Source organism: Podarcis muralis, chromosome 5 (genome assembly GCF_964188315.1).
Source record: "Podarcis muralis chromosome 5, rPodMur119.hap1.1, whole genome shotgun sequence".
Classification (NCBI taxonomy): Eukaryota; Metazoa; Chordata; class Lepidosauria; order Squamata; family Lacertidae; genus Podarcis; species Podarcis muralis.
Window position 1 is genome coordinate 83423455 of NC_135659.1, and position 16197 is coordinate 83439651.

A 16197-nucleotide genomic window follows, 5' to 3' on the forward strand; every position below is an offset into this window, starting at 1 on the left:
TCATTGAGGATATGTAGATGTGGACTGAATGGGAGGCCATCAGGAGATTTATACGTATAAGCTGACTTTCTTAAGGAAAGTGCACAGTACTGATACAATAAGTAAAACACAGTAATAGTACTTCAGTTTCTAAATAGTGAGTGAACTATGTCTGGTATTTATTGTTAGTGCTTTCTGATACAGATTTTTCCCCCTTTGTCTATACAGATTAGAAGCAATACATCCCAACTCTTGGATGAGGCAATTCCACTAATTAAAGCCAAGGTGATAGAAATGAACAGCATCTATACCAAAGTGGATAAGCTAGAGGTTTGTTATCACACCAAGTAATTGTCCCGAAGATTATGCATGTGAAAGTTCTTTTCTGCGCTTGTGTTGAAGATTTAAAAGTGAGCCTAGAAATCTGGTGCTGATGCCTAGAAACATGAAAACATTATTCAGCTCTCTGCAGGACTGATACGATGAAGCTTTTAATTCCTGTTGCGTGTTTTTTGAATGCTGGGAAGAGGTCAGTGAAGCATCAAACTAAAGCCTAGAACGTGCAGAGTTGCAGTAATATAATGCTTTTGTCATCCTCCCCCCCCCAAAAAAAAACAAACCAGGTAATAAGAACTCAGGTAAATACATTCTGCAGTCTTTGAAATCTTAATAGCTATTGGCTACAAGAACTCTGGGTTCAGTAGATTGAAATGAGACCTCTTAGGCCATTGATTCATCCATGGGACATTTATAAATATTCTAACTACTCAGAAGTGTTAGAATTTACATACAGGGCCTAAGGGCACTTTGAGGAGTGTACAGTTAATTTGTGCTACCTGATGCCTTCTCCGCTGAACCAATCCTGAAGTCAACTGATAGACTGAAAATGTGAATGTTCTATGTATGTGATACAGTGGTACCTCGGGTTACATACGCTTCAGGTTACAGACTCCGCTAACCCAGAAATAGTACCTTGGGTTAAGAACTTTGCTTCAGGATGAGAACAGTAATCGTGCTCCGGTGGTGCGGCGGCAGCAGGAGGCCCCATTAGCTAAACTGGTGCTTCAGGTTAAGAACAGTTTCAGGTTAAGAACGGACCTCTGGAACGAATTAAGTACTTAACCCGAGGTACCACTGTAGTTGCACGTGAATGGTTTTGTTGAGAGATGGGAATGTGTGCATGTATGTATTATGAGGATTGTGTGTGTGAATATAAATGAATACACACAAACATTCATACGTCTTCTTTTACTCTATTAGGTAGCAAATCTGCCTGCTTCTCTCTTCCACAGTGCTTGTGTGTTGTGAATGTCGGATGTTTATGTGAGGGAAGGTTGTGTGACTTAACAGAATTATGTTCTCTTTTTAACAAGCCACCCTCTTGTAATGGCTGTGAGGAAGTCTGCTTCTGCAGCAAAACATGGGAATATACATATGGCATTGTTTAATATCACTTTAAGTGACTCAGAAGTCTTTGTGTTATCAGGACTGTAAATTCTTAAATTTCAAACCCAACCTCTTGTGTGCACTGATGGAAATTCTTCCTAGCACAACTGAGCTTGGAAAGTTAGCATTATTTATGTGTATGATAGTTGAAGGAACCTATTTGCATTTCTTATTATAGTTTATTAAAGCATTTGAAAGTGCCCATGCAAAAGTCTACATCCGTAAGCAATCCACTCATAGGTGGCAAGTATAGTCAGATCTTCAGTCCTTTGATCTGCACATTTATCTTTCTAGTGCAGCAATATCAGTCTTTTGGCCATAGTAAGGGCACAGGGAATTCATTGATGAATTCATTAATTGCTCAGCCCGGACACTGAGGTACTCTTCTTCTGGTTCCCTCACTGTAAGAAGCGAAGTTACTTGGAGCCAGACAGAGGGCCTTCTCAGTAGTGGCACCCTCACTGTGAAACGCCCTCCCATCAGATGTCAAGGAGAATCAGGAGGTTTTTAATGCTTGATGTTTTTATTATGCTTTTAGATATGCTGTAAGATATTTTTATTTTTATTGATGTCCAGTTGTCAAATTCCATATAGTAGGTATGTAGTTCAAAAGAATATTATCCTCTGAACATTTTAGCTTTTTTCATACACTCCTGTTTACATAATTCACTACTTTCTCCCAAAACCTAGTAAGTATAGGACATTGTAAAAACATGTATTTTAAAGAAGCATTATCCTTATTACATCTCCAGGAAAATGCTGTTTTTGACAATCCTTTTCTGTACAGATGTTGTTGTTGTTGTTTAGTCGTTTAGTCGTGTCCGACTCTTCGTGACCCCATGGACCAGAGCATGCCAGGCACTCCTATCTTCCACTGCCTCCCGCAGTTTGGACAGACTTATGTTTGTAGCTTCGAGAACACTGTCCAACCATCTCGTCCTCTGTCGTCCCCTTCTCCTTGTGCCCTCCATTTTTCCCAGCATCAGGGTCTTTTCCAGGGAGTCTTCTCTTCTCATGAGGTGGCCAAAGTATTGGAGCCTCAGCTTCAGGTTCTGTCCTTCCAGTGAGCACTCAGGGCTGATTTCCTTAAGAATGGATACGTTTGATCTTCTTGCAGTCCATGGGACTCTCAAGAGTCTCCTCCAGCATCATAATTCAGAAGCATCAATTCTTCGGCGATCAGCCTTCTTTATGGTCCAGCTCTCACTTCCATACATCACTACTGGGAAAACCATGGCTTTAACTATACGGACCTTTGTTGGTAAGGTGATATCTCTGCTTTTAATGATCCTGTCTAGGTTTGCCATCGCCTTTCTCCCAGGAGCAGGCGTCTTTTAATTTCGTGACTGCTGTCACCATCTGCAGTGATCATGGAGCCCAAGAAAGTAAAATCTCTCACTGCCTCCATTTCTTCCCCTTCTATTTGCCAGGAGGTGATGGGACCAGTGGCCATGATCTTTGTTTTTTTGATGTTGAGCTTCAGACCATATTTTGCGCTCTCTTCTTTCACCCTCATTAAAAGGTTCTTTAATTCCTCCTCACTTTGTGTCATCTGCATATCTGAGGTTGTTGATATTTCTTCCGGCGATCTTAATTCCGGCTTGGGATTCATCCAGCCCAGCCTTTCGCATGATGAATTCTGCATATAAGTTAAATAAGCAGGGGGACAATATACAGCCTTGCCGTACTCCTTTCCCAATTTTGAACCAATCAGTTGTTCCATATCCAGTTCTAACTGTAGCTTCTTGTCCCACATAGAGATTTCTCAGGAGACAGATGAGGTGATCAGGCACTCCCATTTCTTTAAGAACTTGCCATAGTTTGCTGTGGTCGACACAGTCAAAGGCTTTTGCATAGTCAATGAAGCAGAAGTAGATGTCTTTCTGGAACTCTCTAGCTTTCTCCATAATCCAGCGCATGTTTGCAATTTGGTCTCTGGTTCCTCTGCCTCTTCTAAATCCAGCTTGCACTTCTGGGAGTTCTCGGTCCACATACTGCTTAAGCTTGCCTTGTAGAATTTTAGGCATAATCTTGCTAGCGTGTGAAATGAGTGCAATTGTGCGGTAGTTGGAGCATTCTTTGGCACTTCCCTTCTTTGGGATTGGGATGTAGACTGATCTTCTCCAATCCTCTGGCCACTGCTGAGCTTTCCAAATTTGCTGGCATATTGAGTGTAGCACCTTGACAGCATCATCTTTTAAAATTTTAAATAGTTCAGCTGGAATATCATCACTTCCACTGGCCTTGTTATTTGCAGTGCTTTCTAAGGCCCATTTGACTTCACTCTCCATGATGTCTGGCTCAAGGTCAGCAACCACACTACCTGGGGTGTACGAGACATCCATTTCTTTCTGGTATAGTTCTTCTGTGTATTCTTGCCACCTCTTCTTGATGTCTTCTGCTTCTGTTAGGTCCTTTCCACTTTTGTCTTTTATTATGGAAATCTTTGTACAAAATGTTCCTTTCATATCTCCAATTTTCTTGAACAGATCTCTGGTTTTTCCCATTCTATTGTTTTCCTCTAATTCTTTGCATTGCTCGTTTAAGAAGGCCTTCTTGTCTCTCCTTGCTATTTTTTAGAAATCTGCATTCAATTTCCTGTATCTTTCACTATCTCCCTCGCATTTTGCTTGCCTTCTCTCCTCTGCTATTTGTAAGGCCTCATTGGACAGCCACTTTGCTTTCTTGCATTTCCTTTTCATTGGGATGGTTTTAGTTGCTGCCTCTTGTATAATGTTATGAGCCTCCACCCATGGTTCTTCAGGCACTCTGTCCACCAAATCTAAATCCTTAAACCTGTTCCTCACTTCCACTGTGTATTCATAAGGGATTTGACTTAGATTGTATCTTACCGGCCCAGTGGTTTTTCCTACTTTCTTCAGTTTAAGCTTGAATTTTGCTATAAGAAGCTGATGATCTGAGCCACGGTCAGCTCCAGGTCTTGTTTTTGCTGACTGTATAGAGCTTCTCCATCTTTGGCTGCAGAGAATATAATCTGATTTCGATGCTGCCCATCTGGTGATGTCCATGTGTAGAGTCGTCTCTTGTGTTGTTGGAAAAGAGTGTTTGTGATGACCAGCTTGTTCTCTTGGCAGAACTCTATTAGCCTTTGCCCTGCTTCAGATGTAGTGGAGTCCAATAAATTCTAAATATTATTTTCTGTTTTATACATAGTAATTGTGCTTGGACTAGGAGGAGTATTGGTACAGCCCTCTTCTTTTCACATGTCATGCATTGATTTAGCATGACCGTTGCTCACAAAAAACTACTCTGAGTTATTGGAGGAAGCAGGGACCCTTGAGAGATGTTCTTAAAGCTGGGATATAAAACTGGGGCAGCGCTAAAACCAAGTTAAAAAAGAGACTGTTTAGCTTTATTTCTGTTTAGGGAAGCTTTTAATGTTTAACAGACCATTGTATTTTAATATTTTGTTGGAAGCCGCCCAGAGTGGCTGGGGAAACCCAGCCAGATGGGTGGGGTATAAATAAATTATTATTATTATTATTATTATTATTATTATTATTATTATTATTATTATTATTCTCTTCTGGCATTTCTAGGCATTTGTGAAAATGGCAGGACACCATGTCTCTTTCCTAGAAGAACAAGTCCTTGAGGCGGAGAAGGCTCATGCCATCTTTCCCTACACTGTGCAGAAGCTGTTTGGCTCAGTAGCTACACCTTCATTTAAAAAAGTAAGTGTCAAAGTTCTGTGATGCATTGGAGGAGGGGGGATGCCTGTTGAAATAACCTCCTTACAGTTATCCCATTCATCTGGTGTTACTCTATCTATTTATAGATAGATAGATAGATAGATAGATAGATAGCATTTAACCCAATCTTCAGCCAAAAAAGGGCTCCCAGAGTGGTTTGCATACAGTGGAATAAAACAATGAAATTATTAACTGCTAACAGGGTGTTGTGGAATGTTGCTATGTGCTTCTTTCTTCCTTGGAATTGATGCTTTTTGGCAGTGGATGGAGAATCACTTTTAGAGGCATGGAGCCCTGTTTAGAATTGCAATTTGTGGCCTCAAATGCACCTCCCACTTACATCTTAAGTGCCGACAAAATGATTATTCGGTCCATCATACCACTGCTAGAATTCAAGTCCGCAGCAGTTCGTGAACCTGAGACATTGGGATACAACCTCTATTTTGACCACAAAAGGATGGCTCATATCACTTACCCAAGTAATCTTGAGTTATGTACCTTACACACCTCCGTTTCTTAATCACCAGATTAGTCTCTTTCTATGCCAAGTTGTGTGCAGGCTTTGCAAAGGCAACCCAATAAACTATTAACTATTTATTTACAATTTTTATCCCACCTTTCATCTAAATAAAGCCCTTATGAAGATAAAACCCAATAGAAATGAAACAAAAATTATAAATTTCAATAAATTCATTAGACCAGAAGAGCAGTAAAAAAAGAGGACTCCTAAAAGTACGGGAGAATAGGACAGACTTCTCCCTGACTCCCAAAAGAGAGCAATGAAGGCAAGAAGTAAACATGTAGAGTTTCATAAAAGGCCATCTCTCTAACGTCATCTCCCTAATTTCTGAAGAGAAGGGTCCCCAGAAGCTGACATAATTTGTCAAATCAGGTTCATGTGGCAGATGGTCTTTACGTACTGTGGTTCAAGCTGTTTAGCACTATAAATATTGCAACCATTTCTTTTACTTGAGTTCAGAAACAACACAGAAGCCATTGACAAATCTTTAACCAGTGGAGTAACGTTTTCGTAGCAGCCAGTGCTGGTTAAAAGGTTGGCTGCCAAATTTGTTGAAAGAACAAACACTTTTCAGAGATAGCCCCATGTATAATTCATTGCAGCAGTCTATCATGGATTTTGTTAAAGCACAGTAAGCTGTTGCCAGGTCATCTCTGTGATGAGATGACTTCATATTCAGGTTGTTTGTAGGTGAATGTGGTTTTGTTCTGTTCCTTGCTAATGACTCATTTTGCCGTGCTCTTAAAAGCTTTGGCGTCTTCTTTAAACAGAAAAGAATTGTGGACAGATCTCTTATAGTTTAAAATATAATGTATTTCCTGCAAATACATTTGAAAGAGTTGTAGAAAGGTGAAATTTTTGAGGGTTATTTTCACCTTGAACTTTAAAGCAATATGTCTGCTTTAAAATCCTGTTTAATTTTTTGAAGTATATACACAAAGTATCAAATGTGGTGACAATGATAATAACACAACAAAACAACAACACCACAAACTGGCTTATAAGTATAAACCAAATTTACTAAGAATAATAGCTAGAATAGAGATAGAATTATAACCATTCAAACAACAAACATACTAAGGTGCCATGTGCAAAACAAAGCCTGGAGATACTGTAAACATGGAGTGGATAAATGTACAACTCTATCTTAACAAGTTACATGTACAGTAAACGTTATACAGACTGAATAAATGAACCGTTCTACAAGTAGCATAAGTCCAATCACGGAACGGCAACCCCGTGCCGCCACAGTGGCAAGGGTAGCACACTGGAGAATATGAAAAAGTTTTTCAGAGCTGTTTCTCAAAGATTGAAGTGGATGAGATGTTCTTCAATGGGTCTTGAGTTGGAAACACAAAGCCGTGTACATGGATCAATCAGGGGAAGGCAAATCTGGTCCTAATTGCACGAATGGTACTGCCTACACATAACAGCCCACAAGTGCAGTGGATATAATATACAGTGGTGCCCCGCAAGACGAATGCCTCGCAAGACGAAAAACTCGCTAGACGAAAGGGTTTTCTGTTTTTTGAGTCGTTCCGCAAGACGAATTTCCCTATGGGCTTGCTTCGCAAGACGAAACGTCTTGCGAGTTCTTGCGATTTTGTTTCCTTTTTCTTAAAGCCGCTAAGCCGTTAATAGCCACTAAGCCGCTAATAGCCGTGCTTCGCAAGACGAAGAGACTCGCGGAACGGATTAATTTCGTCTTGCGAGGCACCACTGTACACAGTTTTTAGTTGAACAATTTGTGAACTGTTGCAAGACCAGAATTTCTGAACATAGGTCCAAAATACGTATCTTATGTTTAGACTTCCCATTAGTCCAGCATGTCCAGCATTTCCAGCAAGCAGCCCATACAGAGAATGATCTGAGTTTTTTTTTATCTTGTGGACCTTTAAAAAACTACCTTTTAGAACCATAGATATACGAAAAGCCTTGTTACAAAAGGAGTATAAATTAATATTTCAGTTAGGAACCTTATATCCAAAGGGTCTGAATACTGAATTCGATCTAGGATGCTATGTATGAGTTAATATGTATACTGTTGTTTGGTTGTAACAGAAAAGTGATGCTGCACCTTTAACCATGTAATCATGTGATGATTGATTCTATACACCTGTATTGTATTTAACTGCTTGTTATGAGTCTGAACACTAGCTGTGCCTGTGAATACCTTCTTTATCCTGAGCAAACCATTTTGTAAGATTGGGTAAGGTACAGTTTGAGACTGATATTTTCTAATTTTTATGGTTTACCACGCATTGTAATTGGAGTGTTATTTTGTATCATGCAGCTTTTCGGACTGATGAAGCATGTAGCGAAACCTGTAATATATCCGGAGAACAGGTCTCCTTTTGCCTACTTGCGTTATTCTCACCAGGGTGGTGGCTTTAATTTGCCTTCCCCTGATTGATCCATGTACACAACTTTGTGTTTCCAACTCAAGACACATTGAAGAACATCTCATCCAGTTCAATCTTTGAAAAACTGCTCTGAAAAAACTTTTCATATTCTCCAGTGCTACCCTTGCCGTTGTGGCAGCACGGGGTTGCCGTTCCGTGATTGGACTTACGCTGCTTGTTGAACGGTTCATTTATTCAGTCTGTATAATGTTTACTGTACATGTAACTTGTTAAGATAGAGTTGTACATTTATCCACTCCATGTTTACAGTATCTCCAGGCTTTGTCTTGCACATGGCACCTTAGTATGTTTGTTGTTTGAATGGTTATAAGTCTATTCTAGCTATTATTCTAGTAAATTTGGTTTATACAGTACTTATAAGCCAGTTTGTGGTGGTGTTGTTTTGTTGTATAATTTTCTGAAGTGCCAACACAGAGGTCAGTTAATGCAAAATCATTGCTACTGCAGTGATACTTAAAATGGGCTTCTAGTTGAAGTTATGTTGCTCAGGGCCCATTCATACAGCTGCATAACATGTTTTCGGTACAGCACCCAACTCTGGAAATGCAAAAAGAATGCCAGTTTTACATACTAGGCTAAGTGTTCTGCTTACATAGGGCTGCTATGCAAATGGAAAATCTATATTGGCTAAAATGTACTTTCAAGTTAAAAATCCTTCTGCATTTCCCTCCACGTTAGCAACATTCACACCATAGTAGGAGAGAATCTCAGAGTTTATTGTCACGTATGAAAAGAACCTTTGAACTGGTTAGCAGAAAATTTAGTATCTCAAGGTTTCTCATCACATAGGTACTGAGTATTTGAAGGCAGTCAACAGAATGTTATAATTGTCTCAGTTGAAAACTATTGTTTAGTTTGATCTCAGCAGTGGTTGGTGGGACATGCCTGACTTCCCAGTGCTGAGCATTGCTGCTGCTTGCTGAGAGGGATAGTGGTGGAGATCAGCTCGATGTAGGTGTGGTGGCAGGAGCATCAGATTGGATGATAACACCTGATCAATGAATGATGAACTTTCATGTGTGAACTTGGGCAAAGTTACCACTGCATGAATCTCACCACGTTGACTTATGGTGTCTGTGTGAAACCCTAGCCTTAGGTTTACTGTCTCTTGTGGGATTAGAAGCAAGTCCGACATTTAAAGGTTGCATTTTTATTTTATCCTTCCGCTAAAGAACTCAAAGCAGTGTGCAATATTTTCTGCTTTTTCTGTCGACAGTACTTTGAGATAGATTAGGTTTCTTGTTCACAATATCATACTAGCTAAACCACATTAGAGACAGACAAGGTCATCTGGGCTGTAACAGCTAGGTCAGAATGCTAGTTCAGTTACTTTGAAAGTTAGTTTTAAAACTTACCTAGCTGTTGCATTGAATTGCAACTGAATGAGTAAAATGTTTTGTTGAAGCCATTGGAACATTTAAGGAACTAGATTTAAGGTTGACTTTGGAGCATCCACACATGTACATGCAAAACAGTGTAAGACAGCACAACAGTTTAATCTTTCTGATTGCTCACAGAAGAAAAATATTTATCCCAGTCCACCAGAGCACTAGATGCAATAGTATTTTGCAACTGGCTCCACCTATGTTGGAAATTACTGCTTTTGATTTGCTTTTGAATTATTGCTAAATGCATTTGACATTTAGAAGAAGATCACACCTCCATATATGTAGGACATTGTTCCTTTCTATTTGTGCAATGTTTCCGCCCTTTTCTCTTTATTATTTCACTAGCTAATCTTTTCAATGAGAGATCAACCATGCAGGTATGTAATCAAAATTCTAATATGGCTTTTACACTATTTTGGAAGCTTATTCAACAGCTGAATATAAATGTTAATAAAGTAGAACAAAGCACTCAATGATAATTTTTGTTTGCATTCTGCTGAGTTTTGGTTTTCACACATACAATAATTTGCAGCCTCAGCTCCTTAAAGCCCATCCTCTTAATTCTCCCAGGTTAAATGGAATGTTATCTCACTGCCCATTTTACCCATACAACATCCCTGTGAGGTAGGCAAGACAGAAAAATAGTGACTGGTCTGAAGGCTTATGGCTAAGAGTGGATCAGAACCAGAGCTGTCCTTTTTCCAGCCCAAGGGTTGCATTCCCTCATGAGTGGAGGGCCCCCTGCAAGCCCCAAGAACCAGATGGCCTCATTTGGCCCCTGGCCTTCAGGTTCCCAACCTGTCATATATGGTTGGACACTCTAATACTACAATATACTGCAGATATTTGGTAGCACTATGGCCATGTTAAGTTGTTCACATTTTGGAGCTCTGCCCATAATAAGTAGATGCTTGTTATCCATATTTCAGCAAAGGAAGAACTGTCTGTCTGAACAAAATCCCATGTGTCATCAGTTTGAAAAATATCTTTGTGTTTTGGGAGGAAGGGCTTCTTAAGGCAGCACATGAAGGTTTTTGAATTACACAAACATTGTATGCCAAAAAAAACCCCCCAACCTTAGTTTGAAGTTGTGCTTAGGCTAATAATAAAAAAACCCCACCACTTGCTTATATGTGGTTGCATGTACTCCCAGTTTTGCCTTAGTCGATGTAATTAGACTGTCCATAATTTTCTAGATTAAAAAGTGGTAGCCCTGTAGCTGATTAATGCAGGTATGCATCACCTGAGCCCATGCCCCTTTTGCTGTCTCACTGCTGCTGTCACTGCACATATGACACTTTCAAAGATCTGGCTACTTGCCAACAGAAGCTTGTTGATGTCTCTTATCGGGTCACTGGAAAACTGTCAGAGAAGCTGCCTCTGGTGTGCATGAAAAACAGGAGGCTAACAGAAGCAATATTGAGCAATGCTGGAAACCTCCAGGAAAGAGAAGTAAGTGTTAGGGGTCCTTGTGTGCAATCTATAGAGGAGCTTTTAACAACTTCTGCTGTTGAATACATAAGAGATATTTCTGAGTCATCTTGATCATGGCTGACTCTCACTGAAAGCTGTAACTGGCATGCTACTTCAGGTAACATTTTAGGGTTGGAATACCTTATATTTGTGTGGCCCTGCTCCTAGTACTTTCCAGACCCATATCTCAGTTCCCATGATTCCCCCCCCCCCAACTTCTGCCCCATTGCAGTTGTGTAGGACAAGGAGGAAGCCAGCAGTAAGTTGCAGCTTCCTAGGATAGCAAATGGGAGACGTAAGTTTCCTTCTCTTCCTCTTCTCAGTTAAACTGCTCTGGAGAGGTGGCAACTGGAGGTGCAGGGCTGGGAACTACAGAAAGGTAGCCTCCTCTCCTGTAAATATTCAGATTTTTCACTCACTTGGTGTCTCATAGGCTCTGGTGTTCACTGAAAGGAAATAATCAGAAAATGGAAGACAACAGTTACTTGCTCAGCAGGAAGAGTGAATCTGTGGCTCTCCTGATGTTGTTGAACTATAACATCCATCACCCTGACCACTGACCTTGTTGACTTGAGGCTGATAGGTGTTGGAGTCCAGCAACATCTTGAGGGTCCAAGGTTCCCACTCCAACTTACTGAGAGTTGGGCAGCTAGGACTGGCAAATTATCATCATGTATTCTAGATGCCCCTTTGAAGCATAGCTGTCAACTTACAGATTTGAAAATAAGGGACCGGCAGCCAAAATAAGGGATTTTCAGAGCACAGGTATGTTCGACTTCTGAGCCCCTCTGAGCCAAAGGCAGAAAGCCCAGCCAGCAGCCAAACAAAGCCTCAAGCGGTGGTTCTCACAGCGCAGCAACCCGGCAAAGGGGATGCAGCAAGGAAAACCACTGTCACCTCTCCGCTGGGAAGCGCTGAGCAAAGGCGAGTCCCCAGGCAACGCGGCCAATTTGATCGGCACAAGGCATTCAAGCTCCACTCCCCAGTCGTTCTTAGACTCCTTATTGGGTGAGCAATGCAGCCAAGCAACACAGTTGGAGCCTCCCTCCTCCCTGACCAGCAGGGAGGGAGGGAGAGGAGCTACTTCCTTTGAAACCTGGGAAATTTAAGGGACATCATCAATAAGGGACAGCAGCAGGACACGGTGCTGAGATAAGGGACTTTCCCGCCAAATAAGGGACGGTTGACAGCTATGCTTTGAAGAAGGGTAAGACTCTCTCTCTTGTAAAAGTAGTAGTGACTTAGCCTTCCTTTAAAAAAGCAAACCCAGTTCCTTAAGAAATACGATCTAGCCAGTTATAGGCCTGTGTCCAGTCTTTAAAGAAGTTGTTTGAGCAGTTGGTGGTAGAGCGACTTCAGATGTGTTTGAAAATAATTGAGGAAAGATCCACTATTTAGTCTGGTATCAGGCCTCATTTTGGGGCAGAGAATACATAGGTTGCCCTGGTGAATTATCTGCTCCTGGATATCTACAGGAGGAATACTTTTCTGCTGATCTTACTGGACCTCTCAGCAGCTTTTCTACAGAGGACCATGCTATTCTAAAGGGCGAATTGTCCTTTCTGGTCTGGGTGTTGGGGGTTGGTCTCTGGTAGTTTTATTGTCCAATTAAACTGGATATTTGGAGACACAGGTTCAACCCAGTGGAACTTGGTGCATGGTGTTCCACAAGGTTTAGTTCTTTCACCAGTGCTTTTAAATGTGTAAGTTAAACTCCTGGGAGAGATAGTCCTGAGATTTGCTGTTGGCTGTCATCAATATGCTGATTAATCTCTATTACATATCTGGAGCTGCTTTTTCTGTCCTTCACCAGTGTGTTTTAAAGCTGGTCAGAAGGGTTAAGTAGAAGAGACTGAAATAAAATCTAGACAAGTCAGAGAGGAAGCTTGTGGAAATGATTGTGCCCTGAGGGTGAGAGTAGAGCTTAAATAAGCCAGAAATGGATGGAGTGGTTGTTACCCATTGGTGAAGGTCTGCAGCTTTGGGATCATCTAGATCAGAAAATAGCTTTGGGATCATCTAGATCAGAAAATAGAATGTAGACTTTTGTTCCATATGCGTTAGAACAGACGTGTGTTCAGTGCTTTACATCAAGTTTCATTTCTTCTTGAAGCCTTTTTGTAGTTTTCTGGAGTGAGGTTTTTTGCCTTTGTCTTGTTTGCCTCCATCTGTTGTGGAATAGGAGCTAGTTGCAGCTAAACTGTCTATGTGTGCTGTATTCTGGCCTTAAAGAGCCTTGAGGCAATATGCACAACTGCAATACCTTTCTAGCATTCTTTCTCTATTTATGAAGAGCAGCACATCAGCATTGTATACTGTTGTCTCTGCTCCCCGCCCCCCTACTTTTAGCATTCTTCAGGAACTCTGGACCGGAAGTTGCCCTGGCTTCACTAAACATTGGAGAGAGAATCCACTTGTATTGGTGCAGAAGTGTGCATGTCTTGCTCCAGCGTTCACATTGTTTAAATGCTCAAAAACTTCAATACAGATTCAGCCATCTGATATGCTGTTTATCCATCTGATGTGCAATGCATGGACTTTGCTTTGTCTTTTTGGCAAGGGCATTATCCTGCATAACTAAACACTTTAAAAACCCCACAGATAGTTCTGTTGCTTTTGAGATCACGTTGGCTGACAGAAGGACATCATTTTTACTTAGGAGAACTAGAGAGAACTGATTAAAACTACAGCTTCTAGACAGTTCTGAAACCAAGATCCTATGAGACCACTGGCTGCCCATCTCCAGATGATAAAAATGCATGTTTTCAGCTGCCAAAGACTGAACCATAATGAAATCACTAGAAAGGAATGTTATGATCAGATTTCAAAGATCCTATTTTAGTGCAATACAGCTGAGCTGCCTCTAGGGATGGGGGAGAAACTGAATTCAGTATGCATGTAAGATTAATTTACCTAATTTGCATTTACCAAAACACAGCCATTCTTTGAAATTTGCACTTCTCCTAATTTTGCAGCTTCTCCGAATCTTATCTTGCCAAGTAATGAGTACAAAAATGCACCTACGAATTTCCATATTAATGAAAATAACACAAAAATGCATTATTTTAGGGGAAATTGCTTTGCAAAAATGCATATATTAGGCAAAATTGCAAGCAAATGTATATATCAGGAGAAATTTGCACTAAAATGTTGATGAATTTTTATGAGGACTGTTAATAAAAATGTAGGGTGATGTGGAAATATAAAGAATTGAATTTAAGATTGAAAAATTGAGAAACCAAAAATGATAGATCCACCCACCCCTAGCTGCCACTATGCTATAAACCCCCAAGTATATTGCTACTTTTCTTTGCCATTAGCCTATTTGATCTATTGTGGAAAGCAGAAGAAACTCAACTCAGTCTTGGATTGGACCACATTTTTTTTTTTAATAACTCACCAGAGTCAAATTTGAGAACTTCTCCATGTCAGTTTTGTGCTATATCGGTACAACATTGGCTTGTCCTTCTTGTCTCTGAAAGGAAAGGAAAGAACTGAGGTGGGCTTTGTGACCTAATGTTCCAATCCTCATAATTTTTCTGTGGATGGAGGCTGTTATGTGGGAATGCACTGTACATCAAGACAGTCCAGTTTCTTTGGTGCTGAATCTCTGCAATATGGTATCAAACAATGCATGTGCTTTCTTTATTTTGGACTCACAGCTGTCCATGGAAGTGCAGGTCAATTCTGTGTTCAGGGCAGCTGTCTACCAACTCCATCTGGTATGCAGGCTGAGACCCTACCAGCCCATGGACTGTCTTGCCAGAGTGGTGCATGCGCTGGTTATCTTTCGCTAGGACTACTGTAGTGCGCTCTACGTGGGGCTACCTTTGAAGGTGACTCGGAAACTACAACTAATCCAGAATGCGGCAGCTAGACTGGTGACTGGGAGTGGCCGCCGAGACCACATAACACCGGTCCTGAAAGACCTACATTGGCTCCCAGTACGTTTCCGGGTACAATTCAAAGTGTTGGTGCTGACCTTTAAAGCCCTAAACTGCCTCGGCCCAGTATACCTGAAGGAGCATTTCCAACCCCATTGTTCTGTCTGGACATGTGAGATCCAGCGCGGAGGGCCTTCTGGCGGTTCCCTCACTGCGAGAAGCAAAGTTATAGGGAACCAGGCAGAGGGCCTTCTCAGTAGTGGCGTCTGCCCTGTGGAACGCCCTCCCTGCAGATGTCAAAGAAATAAACAACTATCAGACTTCTAGAAGACATCTGAAGGCTTCCCTGTTTAGGGAAGCTTTTAAGATTGGATGAATCATTGTATTTTAATATTCTGCTGGAAGCTGCCCAGGGTTAATAATAATAATAATAATAATAATAATAATAATAATAATAATAATAATAATATTTACAGGAATGTACATTTGTTTCCTAAGTAATTGGTTCAAAGTTAATATTTTTTTAAATTAAATGGTGTCAAGAGCATTGCAGCTATTGAAAGTAGTCCATCATATGAATTTGATATCAGGTCAGTATAATAAAACAGCGTATTTTATGTGAATATTGTAACTTTATTTCCAGCTCCGCAGTTGATTATCTTAGCATTTATTGTGCCTCCCAGCAGATTTGGTAGAGCACAACCCTGCATTCATGTTTCAGCCTGGGGGAGTGCCTTATGAATTGCACTGTCAGGCTCGCCCCGTGCTGCATCGATATCTATGAGCTACAACAGGGAAGCATAACTCGTTCCAGAGGAAAGTGGTTGGGAGTCTCCTGCCTTTTCCTGTGTCCCTTTGTAGCTGCTCCTTCTGCTGGGACTGCAGCATGACAGTGTTTTCTGCAGCACTATTGACTAAGTGTCTGCATATGTTCCAGCCATGCACAGGCAAATTTACAAAGGAAGGGCATTACATTCTTGATCTGGGCCTGGTTGTGAAATCACATAAATTGGGGAGCACCCCACTTAATAGGGAGGCCATGCGGGAAGGGGGGTGGGTGGAGAGAGAGAGAGAGAGACTCATACTGGAAATTGCTCAGGGCTGCTGCACAGCCTGCCCGCCTGCCTAAGGGGAGGCAGTGCGTGCAGCAGCTGGCCAGGATCGGTGCAGAGGCAGGGAGAAATTGCGCCAATCAATTGAAGGCCACCTTCCGTCGCTCAACCAGCAGTCCTGAGTAAGGGAAGGGAAATTTATTTATTTATTTCGCAGCGTCCCACAAAAACGTGGTTGTGTGCAAGTGGAATGCACATAGGGGGCAGAGCTGCAGTTAAATGTCTGGCATTCGGTTGCATGTTCCTGTCACGTGAATGG

The 16197-nt window shown here is 41.2% G+C and overlaps 1 protein-coding gene across 6 annotated transcripts in view; it reads left to right on the forward strand.

Moving 5' to 3' along the window:
- The window catches only part of BCAS4 (breast carcinoma amplified sequence 4), a 56854-nt gene that overhangs the window by 18298 nt on the left and 22359 nt on the right, over window positions 1-16197 (forward strand). For 3 of the 6 annotated variants that reach the window (XM_028735206.2, XM_028735205.2, XM_077929284.1), the window contains exons 3-4: window positions 208-309; window positions 4986-5120. In XM_028735206.2, the coding sequence (XP_028591039.2) occupies window positions 208-309; window positions 4986-5120 (237 nt within the window). The other 3 variants (XM_028735204.2, XM_028735207.2, XM_077929285.1) reach the window with 3 other exon arrangements.